Consider the following 23515-nt stretch of genomic DNA (forward strand, 5'->3'; position numbering starts at 1 on the left):
TGGGCTTTAGTCTGCTCCAGATCGAAGGCTAAGGCTCGTTTGCAGTCTAAGGTATACACTCTTGCCAGGATGAGCATGTGGTTTTGGGAAAAATATTGGCAGGACAATTGACTGATTAAGATGGAACTCTGACACTACTTTAGGAAGCAACTTGAGGTGTGTGCGGAGAACTATATTGTGGTGAAACTTAATGTAAGGTGGATCAGTTACTAGGGCCTGAAGCTCACTGACTCTGTGAGCTAAAGTCACCACCACCAAAAATACAACTTTTCAGGTCAAACACTTCAGATAACAGGAATCAAGTGGCTCAAAAAGAGCTTTCATCAGCAGAGTGAGGACACCATAGAGATTCTATGACACAGTTGGAGGTTTGTCAATAGCAAACCCTCTCATGAAGTGAACAACTAGAAGCTGTCCAGAGAAAGGCTCCCTACTACACAGTGATGATAAGCACTGATTGCATTTAGATGAACCCTTATAGAGTTGGTTTTCAAACCAGATTCAGAAAGGTGCAGGGGGTATTCAAGCAGGGGATTTGAATAGGGCAGATGAGGGGATCTAAGGCCTTACCCTCACACCAGATGGCAAATCTCCTCCATTTAAATGAGTAACACCTTTTATTGGAGTCTTTCCTGGAAGCCAGCAAATCGTGGGAGACGCCCTCCGGCAAGTCCAAGGATTCAAATTCTACGCTCTCAACTACCAAGCTGTGAGGGCCAGGAATTGAGATTGGGATGCAGGAGAGAGTCCTCTTCCACGTGATGAGGGTTGGAAAATATCCAGTCTCCACAGATCTTCAGAGGACAACTCCAGAAGATGAAGAAACCAGATCTGTCTCAGCCAGTAAGAGGCAATCAGGATCATAGTCCCCTGGTCTTGCTTGAGTTTCAGTAAAGTGTTCTCTCTGAGAGGTAGCGGAGGGTATGCATACAGCAGTCCCTTACTCTAATGTAGAAGAAATTCATCTGATGCTAATCTATTTATTTTACACATTTATAGACCGCTTAAACAAAAGCGATTTACAAAAAAACATACAAAGCAAAATACATCAATAAAATACATGTCCTTAGAGAATATCCCATTCTTCCCAGGGATCTATGAGGGAGGGGAGAGATAGGGAGAGGTAATTCTGGATACTGGGGTGTAGGGACAAAAAGGGGTGATGCATAACAGGGCAAGAGCATAGGGGTAGGGTCACAGAGAGAAAATGCTGGCCAGGATAAATAATATATGGACAAAGTAAGCCTGCCACAAAAGTTAAGAGCAAATAGCTAAAAGAAAGCACTAAGAGCCTTCAAAATCAGGACAAAGTCTCTTTAATCAAACAATCTATTTAGCATTAAGGGACTGCTTTCCTCTCTAATACTTGTGCAAAAGAGCAAGTCTCGCCACTACATTTTTAAACATTAAAAGTTTTAAGACTCCTGACGCAGGCGCTGTGAGCTGAAACACGGCCCGTGTCAGGTCAACTTTGGAAGATTGTTTCAATAAAGAGACTTTGTCCTGATTTTGAAGGCTCTTAGTGCTTTCTTGTGGCTATTTGGACTTTGTTGTGTACTTCGAACCCTCTCTGTGCTGTGGACAAAAGTTAAGAGAACACCGAAGTAACCAGAAACGGGGCCCAACACAATTAGAAAAATACGACTAATACATAGTAACATAGTAGATGATGGCAGAGAAAGACCTGTACAGTCCATCCAGTCTGCCCAACAAGATAAACTCATATGTGCTACTTTATGTGTATACCTGACTTTGATTTGTAGCTGCCATTTTCAGGGCACACTACTACTAAGCAGGGGCGTAGCCAGCCTTCCGTGGGAGAGGGGTCCGAGCCCGGGGGGAGGGGGCACATTTTAGCCCTCCCCCCGGCGCCGCCCCCCCCACCGCCGACATTGCCGCCCCCCCTCCCGCCGCGAACCCGCCGCCGCTGCAGCCTACCTTTACTTTTGCTGGCGGGGGATCCCATTCCCCGCCAGCCGACGTCTTCTTCTTAGTCGCTTCCCGCTCTTCAATTTGTTTGCTGACGTCCTGCACGTTGTACGTGCAGGACGTCAGACTCAGAGAACAGAACTGTTCTCTGAGTCTGATGTCCTGCACGTATAATTACGTGCAGACGTCAGCAAACAAATTGAAGTGCAGGAAGGACTGAGAAGACGTCGGCTGGCGGGGAATGGGATCCCCCGCCAGCAAAAGTAAAGGTAGGCGGCGGCGGGTTCGCCGGGAGGGGGGGTCCTGGGGTGAATCTGCGGGGGCCCCGGCCCCCTCAGGCCCCACGTAGCTACGCCACTGCTACTAAGTCTGCCCAGCACTAGCCCCGCCTCCCACCACCACCAGCTCTGCCACCCAATCTCCGCTAAGCTTCTGAGGATCCATTCCTTCTAATAGTCAACAAAGACAGAAAAAAAAATAATTGTATTCTCTATTTGTGGATAGTCCATATATGGCTCCAGAAAAAGGAGGACAGATTGAGCCAGTCTGGGTTTTACTTCCATTGCTTTCAAAATGGAAGCAAAACTCATACTGGATCAATGTGTCTTCCTTTTTCTGGAGCCATATGGTAACCCTAAGTACATCTGCTAGCGCTGGTGTTATTCATGGCTTTAGGCCTGCAATTAAAAAAAACTAAAACTCTCTGGTTCTGGTGGTAAAGATCTATCTCTTTAATAAGGCATACCACAAAGATCAACAAATGTGAACATACACAACTCCTCCACTTTATATTCGGAATTGTCTTACAATATCTGCTTGTTATACTAATATCATGTTTTATCATTTTCATGTTACCCAATATCCTTCTGTAACACTAAACGGTAACAGAATTCAAGCACACGTGGGATAAACATAAAGGAATCCTGTTCAGAAGGAATGGATCCTAAGGAGCTTAGCTGAGATTGGGTGGCAGAGCTGGTGGTGGGGATAGTGCTGGGCAGACTTACACGGTCTGTGCCCTGAAAAGGACAGGCACAAATCAAGGTAAGGTATACACAAAAAGTAGCACATATGAGTTTATCTTGTTGGGCAGACTGGGTGGACCATGCAGGTCTTTTTCTGCCGTCATCTACTATGTTACATTGAGCCTGCAAAGAGGTGGGAAAATGTGGGATACAAATGCAATAAATAAACCTCACTCTTTGCGATGGGCCATCCCCCCGAGGACAAGAAAAGATGCTCCAATGTTAACTTGCCAGAGCTAAATGTAAATTCTTCTGAGTAGCCACCACATCACCCCCCCCCCCCTGCCCTGGGTAAAAAGCACCACTTTTCCCATCATCCCCTCTGCTCTCCCAGCATGCCACATAGCTGTCTCCAAAACCAAGAGGGGGGCGGGGTATAAGGTGATCAGCCCAGTGCCTGACAGACAGTTCTTTTCACGGGCGGCGGCGGGCCTCTGGCGTTCAGTTCTGTTTCTCAGCGCCGCAGGCACCGCCGGAACCCTCGGTGTCCCTTTGTGTGTTTATGAACAGTTCCGGCACCGTGCCTGCTACGCCTCCCGCTCGCCGGGGTCCTCATTTGAGGCCCTCGGAGTCGGAGCGCCATCATTGCCAGCGAGCTGGGGAGGAGGAGGGAAACGACAGAAGGGCCGCTGCGCTCTGTTCTCCCTCCGGTCGGGCTCTCAGGATGAATGTGATAGACCATGTGAGGGATATGGCGGCCGCAGGTCTGCACTCTAATGTCCGGCTGCTGAGCAGCCTGCTGCTGACCATGAGCAGCAACAACCCGTGAGTAGGAGGGGGGGAATTTCGGAAGGGGTTTCACTCTGAGCTATTGTTCCTATAGAAAAGGAAAGAGAGAATATAATAGTAAGCAGAAAGCCTAAGATCCTTCTTGGTTGCTTCATCGCGGGGCTTTAACTGTCAAGGAGGTTTAATAAACACGAGTGGAAGTGAGCCTATCTTGTCCACTGTAAGCCAGGAAGCCAATTAGGATAGTCTAGGTTTTCCCTCCCCAGTGCAGCCGTCATCCCCGTTCACTCAAAACAAAGCAAACAAACCTATGAACTGCTGCATCCACATTGTCGTTTTTTTATTTTTTTTTTATTGTTGGTCCATCTGTAACAAGTCTAAAGCTGTTTGAATTGGATAGGCAGTGCCTTCAAAGGTGGAGGACAAAAGTTTTGTTTTTTTAACTTATTGGGATAACTTTTTAATCTATTTGAAAGCTTCCCATATCTATCTATTACTACTACTATTTAGCATTTCTATAGCGCTACAAGGCATACGCAGCGCTGTACAAACATAGAAGAAAGACAGTCCCTGCTCAAAGAGCTTACAATCTAATAGACAAAAAATAAATAAAGTAAGCAAATCAAATCAATTAATGTGAACGGGAAGGAAGAGAGGAGGGTAGGTGGAGGCGAGTGGTCACAAGTGGTTACGAGTCAAAAGCAATGTTAAAGAGGTGGGTTTTCAGTCTAGATTTAAAGGTGGCCAAGGATGGGGCAAGACGTAGGGGCTCAGGAAGTTTATTCCAGGCGTAGGGTGCAGCGAGATAGAAGGCGCGAAGTCTGGAGTTGGCAGTAGTGGAGAAGGGAACAGATAAGAAGGATTTATCCATGGAGCGGAGTGCACGGGAAGGGGTGTAGGGAAGGACGAGTGTGGAGAGATACTGGGGAGCAGCAGAGTGAATACATTTATAGGTTAGTAGAAGAAGTTTGAACAGGATGCGAAAACGGATAGGGAGCCAGTGAAGGGTCTTGAGGAGAGGGGTAGTATGAGTAAAGCGACCCTGGCGGAAGATGAGACGGGCAGCAGAGTTTTGAACCGACTGGAGAGGGGAGAGGTGACTAAGTGGGAGGCCAGCAAGAAGCAGATTGCAGTAGTCTAAACGAGAGGTGACAAGGGTGTGGATGAGGGTTTTGGTAGAGTGCTCGGAAAGAAAGGGGCGGATTTTACGGATGTTGTAAAGAAAGAAACGACAGGTCTTGGCTGTCTGCTGGATATGAGCAGAGAAGGAGAGAGAAGAGTCAAAGATGACCCCAAGGTTTCGAGCTGAGGAGACAGGGAGAATGAGAGAGCCATCAACAGAAATAGAAAACGGGGGGAGCGGGGAGGTGGGTTTGGGGGGCAAAATGAGAAGCTCGGTTTTGGTCATATTTAATTTCAGGTGGCGTTGAGACATCCAGGCAGCAATGTCAGACAAGCACGCTGAAACTTTGGTTTGGATGCAAGGTGAGATATCAGGGGTAGAAAGGTAGATTTGGGAGTCATCAGCATAGAGGTGGTAGGAAAAGCCATGGGATGAGATTAATGAACCAAGGGAAGAAGTGTAGATAGAAAAGAGGAGGGGACCAAGAACAGAACCCTGAGGTACACCGACAGGCAGAGGGATAGAAGTAGAAGAGGATCCACCAGAGTGAACACTAAAGGTGCGGAGGGAGAGGTAGGAAGAGAACCAGGAAAGGACAGAGCCCTGGAATCCAAGTGAGGACAGGGTATCGAGAAGTATGCTGTGATCGACAGTGTCAAAAGCAGCGGAAAGATCAAGAAGAATGAGGATGGAATATTGACCTCTGGATTTAGCCAGTAATAGGTCATTGGAGACTTTAGTAAGCGCAGTTTCAGTTGAGTGGAGAGGGCGAAAACCAGATTGTAATGGGTCAAGAATAGCATGTGAGGAGAGAAAATCAAGGCAGCGGCGGTGAACAGCACGCTCAAGTAATTTGGAGAGAAAAGGAAGGAGGGAGATGGGTCGGTAATTAGAGGGACAAGTAGGGTCAAGTGAAGGCTTCTTAAGGAGAGGTGTGACCACAGCATGTTTAAAGGAAGCAGGGACAGTCGCAGTGGAAAGTGAGAGGTTGAGAATGTGACAGATAAAAGGAATAAGAGTACTTCCAACGTTCGCTGGCTGGCTGAGCTTGTAACATCCTGATGTCAGCAAGCCTCCAGCGTTCCTTTCCCTCTCACTGTCCCACCCTTGTGTAAAGACGTAATGATGTCAGAGGGTGGAACAGTGAGAGGGAAAGGAACGCTGGAGGTGAGCTGATGTCAGGATGTTCGGAACAAAAGCAACTGAAGGCAAGTAGGCAACGGAACGCTGCGCTGGAGGGGAGGACAGAATTGCGGGACATCGAGGGAGGGCAGGGCAGAGGAGACTCGATGGACATGGATGGGATGGGAGGAGAGAATCGCGGGACACAGATGGGAGGGCAGGCACTGGACAATCGCTGGACATGGAGGGGAAGGCAGGGCAGAGGAGAATTGATGGATGGGAGGAGCGGAGAGAATCACGGGACATGGATGGGAGGACAGGGCAGAGGAGAATCGTGGGACATGGATGGGAGGGCAGGGCACAGGACAATCGCTGGACATGGAGGGGAGGGCAGAGGAGAATCATTGGATGAGAGGAGAGAATCGCGGGACACGGATGGGAGGGCAGGGAAGAGGAGAATCGCTGGACATGGAGGGGAGGGCAGAATCGCGGGACACGGAGGGGAGGGCAGGGCACCGGACAATCGCTGGACATGGAGGGGAGGACAGAATCGCGGGACATGGAGGGGAGGGCATGGCAGAGGAGAATTGATGGATGGGATGGGAGGAGCGGAGAGAATCACGGGACACGGATGGGAGGGCAGGGCAGAGGAGAATCGCCGGGGAGGGCAGAATCGTGGGACATGGATGGGAGGGCAGGGCACAGGACAATCGCTGGACATGGAGGGGAGGGCAGAGGAGAATCATGGGATGGGGGGGAGAGGAGACAATCGCGGGACACAGCCGGGAGGGCAGGGAAGAGGAGAATCGCTGGACATGGAGGGGAGGTCAGAATTGTGGGACATGGGAGGGGAGGGAAGAATCACTGGACATGGAGGGGAGGGCAGATGAGAGAGGAAAAATCGCTTAGACGAGAGCCTTCCTAGGGCCCGTTTCATTTTGGACGAAACGGGCATGGTTCCACTAGTGTAGCTATAAATATCATGAAACAACAATTGAATATCTGCCTTGGGAAGCCTGGTGTTATAAAGATGATGGAATATATTGAAATTATTAAATGGAAGTAGAATTAAACTCTCCTTTCATTGGGGCACATGGAATCACATCTTCATCTGTTTTTTAGACGTTTACCTTTTAGATACACAAATGGATTATTCTGTTGTTTGAGCATGTTTCAGGGACAAGTGGTTTATAAGTCAAAATAATAAACATATTTTCTGTCAATCAGATATCTCATTTCTTGAAACATAACTAAATGGGCTATAAGCTCCTAATGCAGTCCATTGGTTTTCTTACATTTTGTCCTTGTGATGACTTATACTGTGCCAAAACTGGAAATACAGTGAGACAGAATAATAGAATTCAGTAACATCCAAAACGTATTTTTTATGTTTTAATCATCTTTATTAAAAGCAAAACATGTTGTTGATAAGCTTCATACAGAACAAGAAAAAACAGTAAACCATCCAACATGGCACAATAAAAACGTTTACAGAGAACATACCCCAATAACCCTTCCCCTCCCTCCCTATAAGCCCACCTGTTTCCACCCACCAAATAACACAACAGATGTACAGATCAGTAGGAGTCAAAGCATTTTATAACAAGCACCTCCTCCACTGTTTGCAAATCTCTTTCATGAATATTCATTGTCAATATTCTGACTGCCTTGGGTAACTCCAGGACCAGGATATCCTAACTACCATAAGAGGGAGACACGGTTGTATAATTAACATTATAATTTTTATTTGTATTTGGGTAATAACTGAGAAAATGCTATTAAAAATTACATTACAAAGCATGACGTTGACTTGGTTAACTTCTGCTGTATATCAACCAGTAGTAAATAATAGTAATAAACAATATTAAGTGCATTTTCATAATATCACTGCATTCTTCAAAACAAGGAACCAGTTCCTACAACCATTTTTCTTTCTTCACCTAGGCACAGGAAAAAAAATAAAGCTTTCAAATGCTCCCTGGTTTCAGCTTAATACATGTTAAATGTGGGATATGAATGTCATAAATAAATAGAAACTCTGAATGTTGAGCACCTGATTCTCATAACATGATGTCTGGTTTAGTGGCCCATTACCAGGAGAAAAAAAATCTCTGCACGAATATAACGCGTGCTAGGGTGTCCCTCCAACTACCACTGATTAAGATTTATAACGAATTTCTACTCTACCTATCAAAAGTTATTCCATTATTATACTTCCTCTGTGTACATCTGTATGCTGCACAAGCTGGCATGTTTGAAAATATAAGTGAGATTAAATAAAAATGATACCAACAATAAAGAACGACAAGGTGGATGCAGCAGCTCATAGGTTTGCTTGCTTTGTTTTGAGTGAACGGAGATGACGGCTGCGCAAGGAAGGGGAAACGTAGACCTAATTGCTTTCAGTATTCTGACATCACTTCATCTATTAAACCTCCTTGTTAACTCTACAGGACCCCCACCGCACAGTAAAGTGAGGAGTTAAACATGGTAGCAGATCTTTCTTGAGGCTTGGTCGGCTGTATCAGTAGACTTAAAGTTTTCTAGCAATAAATAGCAGCAAATCTATTTAATTGCACTTAGAGAATGATGGCAGCTAAGGTCAGCAAAACTTGTTGGTAAGGAAAAGATCCGTAAGATCTGCGGGGTTCGTAGGATCTGTATTTTACTCTGACTCTTTGGCAGTACCCGATACAATAATTCGCAGCCTATTTGATCTCCAGTTTTGGATATATACTCTGTGCGTCTTCCTGGCTTTCCTGAATTCTCTTACTACTTGTACGGTTGCTTCCACCATCAACCTATATTGACCATTCTTTCCATAAATAGCTTGTGCCTTTTTATTCTGGAGGGTAAGCCAGGGGTATTATATATCATGGTAGTGTTCTTGTAGCTTAGGCATGAGCATCAAACCGCAGGCTTGGAGGGATGCAAACTAGCCACCTTTTCAGGGTGTCTCTAGTGAATGTTTTTGGGATATATTTGCATATACTGTTACGTATTTTTTGAGGCCCTAAAGGATTGCAGTTTAATTCTCCTGACTTAGGGAGTAGTATTCTCGCACAGAATGGAGAGGAGACAATGGTTTCATACCTTAGAGGCAGCATGCATGATCCAGAATCAGCACTAAGTGTAATTCGTAATATATCAGGGGATCTTGAGTAAAAACACCAGGGAAAAATTTTTTTCATTCATTCATAGAGTTGCATAATTGTGCTGTAGCACAACACTATGCAGGGACTAATCTTTTCTATCTAATTTTGTCATCCATAGTTTTTATTTATTTTTCTCTATTGATTGTCACCTTCCCCTCTTTCCTGCCCCCTAAACAGCATACCTAGACAGCAGAAGTAATCCCATTTTATGTACTTTTTTGTCTGTGCATTATAGGTTTTCTTTTACTCAACTTATGTAAAAGTGAAAGTCCCGTATATGTGGAGAGCAATTCTTAAAGGTGTTTTCTGATTACAGTTAAGTGTTGTCTGCAGCTGTGAAAGAACCTGGGGGGGGGGGGGGGGGAGAATAGCCTCCCCTCAATTTGCTCACATGCTCCCTAGGCTAGCCAGTATCAGCCCAGTCTGTCTCAACAGGGAGAGAACCATGTAGCATGCTGACAGAGATCAATCTGGAAGTCAATGTTGCTGCATAGAACAGGCTTGATAATTAAAAAAAAAAGTTCATTGTATTGAAGAGCAGTTATTTGCTTATTATTTAGTATTTTACATCCTAGCATCTATATTTTAGTTTTAGCAGTTTTTATTGATGACAAGACATAAACAGCGCAATTGCCATAGAACAGATACATATTTAAATATCAAAAACATTCAATAGGTATAAGTAAAAAGGCCCGTCATCAAAGTTTTTAAATTGTCATTCTTGTCTCTATCCCTAATCCCTTAATTCTGTTATTCAATAATATTGTAAATCGTAAGAATTTATGAGAGACAATCCAATTGGCACAAACTATTGTACAAACTCTACCCCCCTAATCTCCCGAATTAACTTCTAAATGACATTTTCCCACCCTACCTCTATCCTCTCTTTTAAAACATTCCAGCCTCGTTGCTCATCTCCCGAAAAGAGCAATTTATAATCTCCAAGGCTACAGGGGCCTGATCTCTTAAGTCCCTGAAGCATCAAACTGCACAAAAGATGAGGGTGTGAAATCTGTATTCCCCCTCCCCCAACTATTTAATACATTGGACCAAAATAAAATAAAAACATAATTAAAAGGACCGGGCGGGGGGGGGGGGGGGGCACATATGTTAGACTAGACTACTTTCTAATTTCCAAATCTCTTTCTTCTTTAATATCCTCATCCAGTATACACCCTATATATTTATCTGATCATGCTGCCGTCTCACTTCATTTACTCTGTCAGGTTATGTCACATTCATCCCCCTCTTGGAGGTTAAATAATGCTATTCTTAATGATGGAACCTGTATTCACAAGATTTCAGACTTCACTAAAGCCTTTTTCCTCCAAAATAACTCTCCTGGTCTCACCTCATCCACTATTTGGGAGGCTTATAAGGATTCACTACGTGGGGAACTTATAAGTATCCAAGCTTGGAATACCAAGCAAAGCCTTGCAAAAGAATGTGCTCTTGAACTTGATATCAAAAAAATTAGAAGTTCATCATAAGATTAACTCTAATTCATCCACCTATCATCAAATCCTAAAAGCAAAATATGAATTTAATTCCATTGTTTCTAAAAAAAAAGCCAAAAATGACCTTTCAGGCATCAGGACACTATTCAATCAACAACAAAGTTGGTAAATTATTGGCAAAGTTTTTAAAAGGAAAAAAAAAACATATATCTACTTTGCAAAATGAGCAGGGTCAAATTGTTAGTTCTGAGAAAGATAAAGCTGCTCTTTTTGAACATTTCTATTCCTCTCTTTACATCCGAGGCTAGAGGTTCTGCTCATGACATCTCCAAGTTTCACATCCCACAATCTCTAATCTCACCAAGAAAAATCTGGACTCGCCCATCTCTGAAAAAAAATTACTTTCCGCCATTACTTCCCTTGCCGCAAACAAAGCTCCAGGCCCTGATGGCATCACCACAGAATTCTAAAAAAGCTTTAGCATTCTGTTAACTCCTCATCTCGTGAATTATTTTAATTTCTTCCGAGAGAATCCTGAAAAACAACGCAGGTTTACGGAGGCCACAATCATAATTATTCTTAAACCTGGTAAAGATCCCTGTAAAGTCCAAAATTAGAGGTCTGTTTCTCTTTTAAACCTACGTTACAAAATCTTGGCTAAAATTCTCCCTGAGAGATTGAATAAAGTTATAGGCCAACTGATAAATCTTGATCAACTAGGCTTTATGAAAAATAGATATATTGGCAATAATCTAAGACTTTTTCATTCTATCAATCATATAGCTAAGACCATCCTAGAGCCTGTAGTAGGTTGCGTTAGATGCTGAAAAAGCTTTTGATTACGTTGAATGGCCTTTCCTGTTGTATGTTCTGGGTTGGTTTGGCTTTGGTCAAACATTTATAGATTAGATCGAAGCTCTTTACTGGAATCCTATTTCCAAGGTACTTGTTTATGATACATTGTGGCACATTCCAAGGCTGTCCCCTTTCTCCATTATTATTTAATTTGGCTTTGGAACCTTTGCTATTGGTGATAAGACAGTCTCCTCTCATTTCTGGTATTCAAACTAAATCTTGCCAAATTATATTGGCTGCTTGTGCAGGTGATGTAATTTTTGTTTATTACTAAATCACAATCCTCATTCCATGCTTTTATTGACCTAGTTTCTCTCTACTTTCAGTTTTCTGGTTATAAGATTAATTGGGAGACATCAGAGATCATACCTTTGAATGATTTATCATCCCGGTCAGATTTTCAGCATATGAAATTTGTGTGGGCACATAAAGAGTTCAAGTATTTGGGAATCTTTATTACAAAGATCCTGAGCAGATCCTCAGCCTGGATATTACAAGAATCAAAAATTTAATTACAAAAGACCTCACTAGTTGGTCACCTCTCAATCTTACTTGGTAGGGTCGGATTTCCGCTTTCAAAATGACTCTTGCCCCCAAAATTACCTACATACTCTCCATTCTCCCTTCTGTGCCTCAATCTTTTTATAAACGGATTGATCACAAATTGTTTGAGTTTATATGGAGAAGTAGAAAACCCTGCATAGCTCTTAGCAAACTCAAAGCCTCTCGAGTTCATGGAAGCTTAAATATCCCCAATTTATATTACTATCACTTAGCTTCCTTTGCTAAATATGGGTCATACTGGTTACAATCTTTCCTTACTCAAACTGTTTTACCTACGTGGTTCCTTGTAGAGGAAACACTTGATCTGTCATAAGACCTTGCAAAACCACTGAATATTTATTTATGTATGGGGAACCTCAGAAAATACCTGGTGATGTATTAACCTTCATGCCTAATAGTTTATTGGCTCATTGTGGCTTTTTGAATCACTCTAAGTCTCTACTTGCATCAGTTATTGGTTCAGAAACCCCCCCACAAAACTCTTTAATTTTCACAAAATACGTTCTCCCTCAGTGTCTTATTTCTTTTATTTTTTAAGTTCTTTGTCATTTTTTAAATATAAAATAATTCAAAACAATTCAGAGGATAAACTGTGTTTGTTCACTTATCTGTTGGCAGAGATCCTAACAGTCACCCATTTTGCAGAACCTGCTTCCTCAGAGGATCTTTGGCATAGATATCATTTCTAGAACAGAAAAGTTTTAATAATTATTCAACTTCTATATTGATCAGCCGGCACTTACAGAAAAAAATGTGCCCCAAAAGGATGCACCATCATTTTCAGGCAGGCTGATCCAAATTACGCAATGAGGTAAACTCTGAGCAGATCCTCTGAAATGTCATCAGCAAAGCATCCATGTGCTTCCCATTACTCAGAGTATAAGCCACTATCCTTATAGAAAATGGCTCCTTGAGAGCAAGAGCATGCAGCCCCAGCTTTAGTCCAGTGTATCATTCCAGCTGCAAAACAATGTCAAAGTATCTTAGTAATACTGTTATCAAATCACTGACAAAAAATGGTCTATCTGAGCATGACAGACAAAGGCAATATTAAGTCGCTATATTAGCAAGGTGACGTCTCCTTATGTAATCAAAAAAAACTTGATACAAAGAAAATGGACCACAGCTCTGTCTCCGAGCTGTCATAATTTAAGATGAAATCATCTGAAGTGTACAAAGTCAACCACGTGGAGCGGATGAGCCCCCTTCTCCTGCCATAAGTCGTTGAAACAGTTCCTGCACCTCCGCTATATTACCATAGATGCGTATAGTGCCATTAATACCACCCTAATCAACCTGCCGCCTAGGAACTTACAAATCTGCTCGCTCGTACTTAAATCTCCATTATCCAGTATTTTGTGGCCTCAAGTATAAGACCATCTACGCATCCACCTTCTCCTATATTAGCGCTCAATTGTGGAATAGGCTGCCTCACTTGGTCAAACTTACTCCTGATCACCTGACCTTCAAGAAGCGCTTCAAGACCTTTCTTTTTGGAAAAGCTTACGCTTCAAACCCGCCTGGCATCTCTTACTTCTGAATTACAACTGTCATAGTGACATACTGCTCATCGCTACTCTTTCCCCTTCTTAGCTATTACCCTCTCTCTCTTACGCTCTTATGACATGGTATGTTTGTTTGTTGAATTGTTGTATGCTTTTGTAGGCTGTTGTACGCCACATTGGGCCTGTCCATGGGTGGGAATATTGTGGGATATAAATGCTATAAATAATAATTATGGGTGACTCAAAGTTTAGCAGGGTATAACAGCACAAAGCGTATTTTAAGTTGAAAAAGTTTGGAGCATATAGTGCTAAAGGCTTTCCGTTAAGCCTCTACTCGCATCAAGTAATCTTGGAAGCAGAGTATGTTCTTCTCTTACATAAGCTGTTACCCTGCACGTTTCGCTTGTAGTGCAGCTATTTTATGAGCAGAATTCAGAATTTTTATGGTTAACACTTGTGGCCTGGTTGTAGCGTCTTGGTGGGGACCCAGCCTGTGCGCCCGTTCTATTTGGAGCAGGCCATAGCATTCCTGCAGGTGTAACTCTCGCTTCAGCCATGGTTCTAGAAAACTGATTAATTCATTGTCTCGAATGGATTCTGGGAGTCCCACTAGGCACAAGTTGTTTCTCCTCACCTTATTTTCTATGTTTAAATCTTTTTATTGACTGAAAGATCAATACAAACAAGCAGAGAACTTCAACATGAACACTGTTCAAGTACAAGAAAATCATTCAGCATCCCACAGTCAATGAAATTTTCTTTTTATCCCCAAACACCCCCACCCCATCCCTAATCCCTCTACTTTAAATCTATTTATTAAAGTATTCCAGTTATAAAGAGTAATCAGCAGTATAACCTGGGGGAACATAATACAGTTAACGTATTGCATTACCGAATAATATCTCAAAGGGCCTTGTTTCTTATAGCCCGACTTTGAGAGACATCAACTCTGGTAGAACCATATGTATGGCCTGCCCATGCTGCAAAATCTTATCAAATTTTCTCCATTCTGCTAGCATGAACCTTATAGAGTTTTGCCTAACCATGCTTGCTGGCAGGTAATGGCAACTTCTAATTTCCTTTTGATCAAGTAATGGTACAAAAATATTTTAAACATCATAGTGTCTCAGCCTACATTTCAATGCAATCATTAACTTCATACCCCTTGCCTCCACCCCTCCTCTCTTCTCAATCTATCCCCCCCTCAGCAAACCAAGCCTAGTTGGGAATATCCTCGGGAGCCACTGAGAAAACACTTCAGGACTTAGCAGGTATTCAACAGTTTTATCTTAATAATTCAACATTTGCAGTGCAGACTGCCAATTCCATCTGAACCTCTTTAGGAAACATATCATAACCCCACAATAGTATTGTTCACCGTTATCTTCCATAGTGCGCAATAAGTCCCCCCCTCTCCCCCAACAGCACTGCTACACCCATCAGACTCTTACTTGTCTACTCCCCCCCTCGCCCCCCTTTCCCCTTCCTCCTAGTTATCAGACCAATAAGGAAAATCCCCCCCTCCCCCCCTCTAAGGAGATACCCAGACTCTTGGTCTATATCTGAAATGTATGGCTCCCTATCAACTTATATCTTAGAACGAATTGATCACCAAACTCCTCCCCTTAGGAGATAAGCTTTGAATATATGGCCCCCAAATGTCCAGAAACTGCCTCCTCCGCTTAGGGGAACAGCCCACCCCCCTCCTTTCAAATAGCATGAATTCATGCAGTCTGTTCCGCCAGTGCCAGAAATCCGGGGAGGACTCCTCCATCCATTGACTCATTATGATCCGCTTACCAATCAAACAGGCCTTGCGAATCAGTTGTCGGGCCGCACCCCCCTGTAACAAGAACAGCTCATGCTTATCTAGCAAGATCCCCATCGGGGAACACATGACTCTCGATCCCAAAAGAGTGCCCAAATACCGAACGATGGAGTCCCAAAAATGCCTCACCTTATAGCACCCCCACAAATAATGAAAAAACGACCCCGGAGCCCTTCCACACTTCCCACAGAGAGGAGTAGACACCCCTCCCATCCTGAACACTTGAGACTTTGTTAGGTAGGCCCTCTCCTCACCTTATTTTCTAAATCTTCAACCTTTGTCCTCCAAGGCCGTTACCTGTTTAACAAGCTCAGCTTGACAATCTTCCACCACGGTGACGCGGTCCTCAATGCTGCTTGTCCGTGCTTGGTAAGAGGAGAGTTCTCGATTCATTTCTCTCAGCTGTTTCTGTAGGAGCCCTAATTTTGCGTCAATAGGGTTGAGACGTTTATCCAGCAGGGTTTCCAGTGCAGCAGTGATCTCTGTGACCCAGGCCAACGAGATTGTCTGGTCCAGTCAGCTGGAGGGTGCCACCATCTTGTCGTCTGCTGCTTTCCCTTGTTCTTTTGTATTACGGAGTGCTTTTGTTGTCGCGCTTTCCGTTTTGTATCCAGAACATCTAGATAGCATGCAGCTATCTTACTACACGGTAAGGGCTTTGTAGCGATAAGAGGCGATGATCAATCTAGGTTTTGTGGCAGAATGGCTGAAGAGGTGCTTCTCAGCATCCTCTCACGGACATAGGCTCATGTGACTCCCCTAGCATCTATATTTTAGCTGATGTAAAAACTGATATTTCAAGATGTGAAGTCAAATCAGGAGTAAACTATATGTGTGTGTAGAATTTTCAGGTATGTGCACTTAGGTAGCCTTGTGTGTGTGTAGAATCCTATATAATAATTCTCACCTCCAACGTTCTGTGCCTGGGACCGTAGCTTCCTAGGCTGGAGGTGGTCTGCTAGGCAGACACGCACTGACGTCATGACAGCTGATTCCAAGGCAAGGGGAGGCGCGTGTTTCCCTACTTCTCCCCCTGCTTTGGAATCATCTGTCACCCCCCCGCGCTACAGCCCCCTTGACCCCCCCTCCGTGAACCTGTGGCCCCCCCCCCCCGGGACCGCCGAAAACCGCCCCCGCCACCGTTGTGTACTACCTGTGCTGAGGGGGGACCCAAACCCCCGACAGCCGAAGTGTTGTTGTGCCCTTCGCGTTCCTTCCTCATCTTCTATGGAAGTTCCTCTGCGTGCGTCTGACGTCAGACGCACGCAGAGGAACTTCCAGAGAAGATGAGGAAGGACCGCGAAGGGCACAACACCACTTTGGCTGACGGGGGTTTGGGTCCCCCATCAGCACAGGTAGTACACAACGGTGGCAGGGGGGCGGTTTTTGGCGGTCCAGGGGGAAGTCGACAGATTCGCCGAAAGGGGGGGCAAGGGGGCCATAGCGCAGGGTGGGGGGGGGGGGGAGGAATTGCCTGCCTAGGGCCCGTTTCCTTGCCTTCAGAAACGGGCCTTTTTTACTAGTTTTTAAATATGTGCACTTGGGTGTCCTTGCTTATTCCAGTCTGCATATATAAGTATGTGACTAATTTTGTGTTAACAGATTTTCAAAGAGAAACTACCTGAGCAGTTCCCATTTGAAAAAATTGTTACAATTACACAGCACAGAAGTATTCATCTGCTTTGCTGTTTGGTGACTTTGTGAAAATTGCTTCCAAAATAGCTACAGTATTGGCCATTCAGAAATAAAACACATGTTTCCCCCCCCCCCCCCCCCCAAAAAAAAATAAAATAAAAAATGTCTTAATACCTTTCTCTTTGTTTCTTTGTTTCAGTGAATTATTCTCGGCATCTCAGAAATATCAGCTGCTTGTGTACCATGCGGATTCTCTCTTTCACGATAAGGAATATAGAAATGCTGTGAGTAAGTACACAATGGCTCTACAGCAGAAGAAAGCATTAAGTAAGACAGTAAAAGTCAGGCCTTCAACAGGGAATGCCACATCAACCCCACAAAGTCAGGTATTTACAAACAGAGCTTAACCTGATCGTGAACGCTTTTCCAGGGTAATAGTTGTAAACTAATGAGGATCTCTTCGTTCATCCAGTCACCACTGTCCATGAAAACCCTACCTGCTCCTCTTCCTCCTCTGTGCTTCTTGATCCTCTCCTGGAAGCACACCTAGCCAGATGGGTTTTCAGGATATCCACAATGAATATGTATGAGAGAGATTTGCATATGAAACCCCCATTGTATGCAAATCTCTCATATATATTCATTGTGGTAAACTGAAAACCCATCTGGCTAAGGGGTCCTCCAGGAGACGATTGACAGATACTGTTCTATATTTGTCTTGGACATGTTTGAATTCTCTCACTGTTTTTTGCTCACTACCACATCTGCCATATTGCAGGTATTAACTGCACTCTCACTATGATGATAATTTCTTTCACGTCTTCTAAGCTTCCCTTCTTTTAACTTGTGATCACAGATTTGTTTATTTGCGTTTTCTGAGGTTAAGCCTTGCCATTACAATGACAGTCTGATGTAGGGTGGTCACTGAATAGTTGCTAAAGAAATTTCAGCGTGTTAGTTCATTTCTTTATGTGAAGGGAGACTCAAAGGGAAAAGGTAGATTAGATCTGCTATTATTTTTGTATTTATTAGGATTTATTTACCACCTTTTTTGAGGAATTCACTCAAGATGGTTTACAGCAAGAATAAGTCAAATATAAACAGACAATTACAGCTAATACATTGTTTTTAAAATGATGAGATTTTCAACATCTCTCAAATTGGAAGAAAATATTAATGAGACTGGGACAAGTAGAAGTGAGGCGCAGGAAAGAAAATATCAGGAAATACAAACAGTGAACTTACATCTTATACACTCAAGTTGTTTAAAGAAAAATCAAATCTAGGCACATTCTCTGCATAGAAAGTGCTCTAGAATTTGGATTTCCATTTAGAATATACAAGTCTGGAACCATCCGATGTACCTGTCCATTTCATTACTCGTTTGCTTCTTGGTACAGGAATTATGTAGATGGTATTATTGTATTTGTATTCCAGATGGCATATTTCAGTTTGATTGCTTTTCTGACAGTATGTAGAAAGAGACATTTCTTCACCCTTTGTATTTTTAGTGTCTGCCCTCTGAAATTGAAGTGAAATACAAAATGGCGGAGTGTTACACGATGCTAAAACAGGACAAAGATGCCATTGCAGTACTTGATGGGATACCTTCTCGACAGAGAACTCCTAAGGTAAGTGTGTTCGGGGGCAGCAGCACAAAGCCCTGTGCTCCTAGGGACCCTGCATTTAAGTCAGCATTATATATACAAAATATTTGTCATTGTCTTTGAGGTTGGATTACTCTTTTGAGTTTGCATGTACCTTTTGTATTGCAGTGTTTGCATTTGCAAGTGATGACAGCAAAGATACTTCACAATAACTGAGTCAGCACCTTGCAACCCCTCCTGCCCACAGTCTGGTGTCAGCTTATTTGTTTAAACCTTCCCCCCTCCCCCCCACATAGACACACACATTCTGGCATCCCCCCTCTGAGACTTCCTTCCCATGTTGTTTGTTAAACGGTGTCTGTCCCTGAGTCTACAACATGAGGGAGGGGGAGACCCAGAATTTGGGGGTGGGGCGGGTTTAGAGAGAGGGGCAGACGCTGGCCCCAAGTGTGTGTGTGAGCCTCTTAGTGATCATTAGTAGTTGGTGGCTGAAGATAAATTATAATTTTATATTTATATTTTTTACAAATAGGTCTTTTTTCTATTTATTGTAGATTAACATGCTGTTGGCAAATTTATACAAGAAAGCGGGTCAAGAGCGTTCTTCTGTCACAAGTTACAAGGAGGTGCTGAGGCAGTGCCCTTTGGCGCTCGATGCCATCCTAGGTATATCATTATTGTGTTTTGGGGTGTAGAATATGCACTATCATAAGACAAGGAACTGGAGATGCACCTTGCTGTAAGTGATAGAATGGCTGAACAAATTTGACTCTCCTTCATGCCTGTAGTAATTTTATACAGACCAACTTGCATTATCCTAAATAACTATTCATAAGCTAAACCCACTCCCCCCCCCCTTTCCCCAAAGCTGTAATTTTACATATACAGTGAAACCTCGGTTTTTATCGATAATCTTTCCGAAAACAATCGGGGAAATCCGAAACCGATGAAAACCGAGGCAATTAACGAGGACGCCCAAAATCGGGAGAAGGACGTCCATCTTCCGATACAAATTGGGAGATGGACGTCCTTCTTTTTCGACGAAATCCGAGGCAACCAATGAAAACCGAGACAAATTTCTTGTCGAAAAAATCAACGAAATCCAAAACCGACGAAAACCGATGTCAACGAAAACTGAGGTATTACTGTAGTTGCTGGTGCTTCTTCTGCCCTGGAGAGGTTTGAAGTAACCAGCTTTGTTTTATTCCCTTCCCTCCTTTCCTGGAGATACACAACTTGCTAAGAATAGATACAGCCTATTTGCATAAAGAATCTAAAGCTCCTTGTGTTAAATGTGATACTAATGGACGAGGAGATGTACATCTACTTTATCTGCTTCTCTTTTTGTTAGGTTTGCTGTCCCTTTCTGTGAAAGGAGCGGAAGTGGCCTCTATGACAATAAATGTAATTCAGAGTATCCCTAATCTTGACTGGCTTTCTGTGTGGATCAAAGCCTATGCCTTTGTACACACCGGAGAAAACACCAGAGCCATCAATACCATATGGTAAGAAGGAGGGGGAAAGGGAATGGGATTTTCTGAGGTTTTTGCAACTACATTCAAAGCAGTTTACATATATACAGGTACTTATTTTGTACCAGGGGCAATGGAGGGTTAAGTGACTTGCCCAGAGTCACAAGGAGTTGCAGTGGGAATCAAACCCAGTTCCCCAGGATCAAAGTCCGCTGCACTAACCACTAGGCTACTCCTCCACTAGTAACATTCCATGTAGAAACCTGCCCTTGCAGACTCACAGAAACAGAAGCCTGTGCGGCAGTGTTGCTGATCTGCAAGGGCAGGCTTCTACATGGAACGTTGCTAGTGGAATAGCAATATTCCATGTAGAATCTCAAATAGTAGCAACATTCTATCTAGAATCTCAAATAGGGAAAGGGAAGTGGGACTTGATATACTGCCTTTCTGAGGTTTTTGCAACTACATTCAAAGCGGTTTACATATATTCAGGTACTTATTTTGTACCAGGGGCAATGGAGGGTTAAGTGACTTGCCTACAGTCACAAGGAGCTGCAGTGGGAATCATACCCAGTTCCCCAGGATCAAAATCCGCTGCACTAACCACTAGGTGAGTCCCCAGCAGCTAAGGCTTGAGCTTTGGGATTAGTACCAAAAATGTTCAGAGGCAGAACAGCATCATGTTAATACCCAGAATGTGCTTCACATCAGTTTCTAAGAACATTTCTCTATTTTTCTAGAAAACAAAAAAAGGAGTTAGATCCCCTACAGTGGAGAATGACACGGGGACGGGGATCCACAGTAACCGTGGGGTTGGGGGCAGGGACAGCGCCCACGGGGACGGGACGGGGACAGACTTTGTCCCCGTGTCATTTTCTATTTTGAAACCTGTTAATGAACTGGATTGTTAATGTTTGATGCAGACAACGATATTTTGATTTTTTTGAAAAACATGCTGGCCACAACTAGCAAAATTTGCATGGGGGATCCTGTACATCCTGCTACCGGCACATCTTCTAAAAGACATGTTCTATTGCAGGAAGGACTGTGGAAGAAAGGAGAGCTAGACTGAATCCTGAGATTGTTGATGACTTCTTATTTATCCACAGATTACAAAATCATAACAGTGCTTTATAGGCCATATTTCTTCCCTCTAGGGCATACAGAATGGATTGTATTTTGTATCCCTGGACATTTTAACAGAGTGGCTTAGGATTCCTTGAGGTTGAGAAATCAGCTATTGTTGGGGTTGGAAGGGTAGAGGGTGGTGGTGAGGAGAGTTATTATAGCTGCTTGCTGTTATTATTGTTTTCTATTTGTAATTTATACACAATAGTTGCACAGCATATTGTTCCTTTTTATAGTTTAATACAAAGATTTAAATATAAAATCATAATTGTTTGAGGCTTCTTCAGATGAGGACAGAGCCCATGGGGACGGGGCGGGGACGGAGACAGAGCCGACGGGGCGGGGACGGAAACAGAGACAGAGCCCACATGGACGGGACAGGGACAGACATTCTCAGAAGAAAAGCCAAAAGACAAGGAAGTAAGGGTGGACCAATAAAAGTGAATTGTGGAACCTTGGAGTAAGAATTGATAATACTTAGTTGATAGCGCCAAAACACGGAACCATGTCAAGCCAGTCTTCTGTATTTCCACCATCTTTTGAGGATTTGTTTTACGTAGACCTACTGTCTTATTTTTTATCATAATAAAACTTTGTTTTATCAATTCTTACTCCAAGCTTCCACGATTCATTATTATTGGTCCACTCCCTACTTCCTTGTCATCCATCATTTCTCTGCCATTAAGAGAAATAGTGGAGAGTATGACAGGAGTGAACAGAGAGACACAGAAAAGGAGGATGATGGCAGGGATCATTACATTTTTTTGATAAACGAGCACAAACGAGTTTTTTTTTTGTTACATTTGTACCCCGCGCTTTCCCACTCATGGCAGGCTCAATGCGGCAGGCAATGGAGGGTTAAGTGACTTGCCCATAGTCACAAGGAGCTGCCTGTGCCTGAAGTGGGAATCGAACTCAGTTCCTCAGTTCCCGGGGACCAAAGTCCACCACCCTAACCACTAGGCCACTCCTCCACTCCACTCCATTTAGCTGCCCATATTGATGTCTTAATTTAACAACTTTCAGGCACAGAAAGGAACGTCAAGAGCAAGAAGCACAAACAACTGTAGAGTTCAGTGGGACTGAATGTAGACCTGGTAATAGAAAAAAATTACAGTTTAGCAAGACATTCCAAAGTCCAGGATGTTTTTTCCCCATCATTGTCATATTCCCCCCCCCCCCCCCCACCCCGTTTACTAAGTCGCACGTCAATGACGACAAAGCCCATTCAAAGTGAATTGGCCATGTCAGCGGCTTAGTAGACGAGGGGGAGGTTATTGAGGTAACGTGAATTAAAGAGAGAACAACTAGACTGCTATTTTTTTTCTCCTTAAGTTCCTTAGAAAAAAAATCACTATTACGAGACAATGTGGACCTGCTGGGGAGCTTGGCGGATTTGTACTTCAGAGCTGGTGACAATAAAAATGCGGTTTTGAAATTTGAACAAGCCCAAATGTTGGATCCGTATTTGATTAAAGGTACACACATCTAAATCGTAACAAACTTTTAGTTTTTTTGAGAGAGCCTATATGCTGAATCCAGTTAACATAGAAATAAAGAATACAGGCAGTTAAAGATCTTAGGGTCTATCCAGTCTGCTCATCCATACTAATCACTTATAGGCAGTGTAGTATGAATAATCCCCAGAGACACTGAAATGGGAGAAAACTCTTTAGGACTTGGTCCGTAATTTAGGAAGCACTCCAGTAGAGGTTGACCAAGTTTCAGATTCAGCACTGAAACTCAAGTTCGGGTTTCTGCCAAAAATGTCACTGCAGTTTTGTCAGAAACTGAAATTCTCCTTCCCCAGGCCTACCTTAACAAACCCTAGTGAGATAGTGACTTTTTCGAGGGCAGGAGTGGAGCCCGCTCGTTTCTGGTTGCTGCTTCCTCTGAATCAAAATGGCTGCCGAGACTTCCTGCAGCAGCCATTTTGAGATTGGCATCCAGCATAAGGCTCCGTTCCTGCCCCCGAGGAGGCCACTTAAACCACCAGGGATTTTTAAGGTAGGCCAGTGTGGGCCTACAGGGTAGTTGGGCAGTCCGGGGGAGGGAGGCCATGTTCTGCCGGGAGGCGAGATAGGGCAGGTTGGTTTCAGTTTTGGCCGGAACCAAAACCATTGGTTTTAATTGACCTCTACATTCCAGTCTTCCTAAAATCAGAAATGAGTTGGATAATTATTTAGAGAACTTCGAGCACAAAAGTTATTAAGAACCAGGGTAAAATGTTTTCTATGTAACTTTTTTTGTTTATTTTTGTCATTTTCTTGTTCTGTCTGTGTTTCAAATTCCCTTTTCAGGTTGGAATTTTTGTTTTCTTTGTATTTCTTAGTTGCTTCCTTTTGTTTTTATTTCCCCCCCCCACTCGCGTTCTCTTCTGT

The 23515-nt window shown here is 43.4% G+C and overlaps 1 protein-coding gene across 1 annotated transcript in view; it reads left to right on the plus strand.

Moving 5' to 3' along the window:
• The first annotated feature begins 3345 nt into the window (after nucleotides 1–3345).
• Nucleotides 3346–23515, plus strand: part of ANAPC7 (anaphase promoting complex subunit 7) — a 32637-nt gene continuing 12467 nt past the window's right edge. The window contains exons 1-6 of the mRNA XM_030218255.1: nucleotides 3346–3719; nucleotides 17127–17313; nucleotides 18439–18558; nucleotides 19089–19200; nucleotides 19886–20039; nucleotides 22470–22612. Of these exons, the coding sequence (XP_030074115.1) occupies nucleotides 3457–3719; nucleotides 17127–17313; nucleotides 18439–18558; nucleotides 19089–19200; nucleotides 19886–20039; nucleotides 22470–22612 (979 nt within the window). The 5' untranslated portion in view covers nucleotides 3346–3456. The remainder of the gene's footprint in view (nucleotides 3720–17126; nucleotides 17314–18438; nucleotides 18559–19088; nucleotides 19201–19885; nucleotides 20040–22469; nucleotides 22613–23515) is intronic.

This window comes from Microcaecilia unicolor, chromosome 11, assembly GCF_901765095.1.
Source record: "Microcaecilia unicolor chromosome 11, aMicUni1.1, whole genome shotgun sequence".
Lineage (NCBI taxonomy): Eukaryota > Metazoa > Chordata > Amphibia > Gymnophiona > Siphonopidae > Microcaecilia > Microcaecilia unicolor.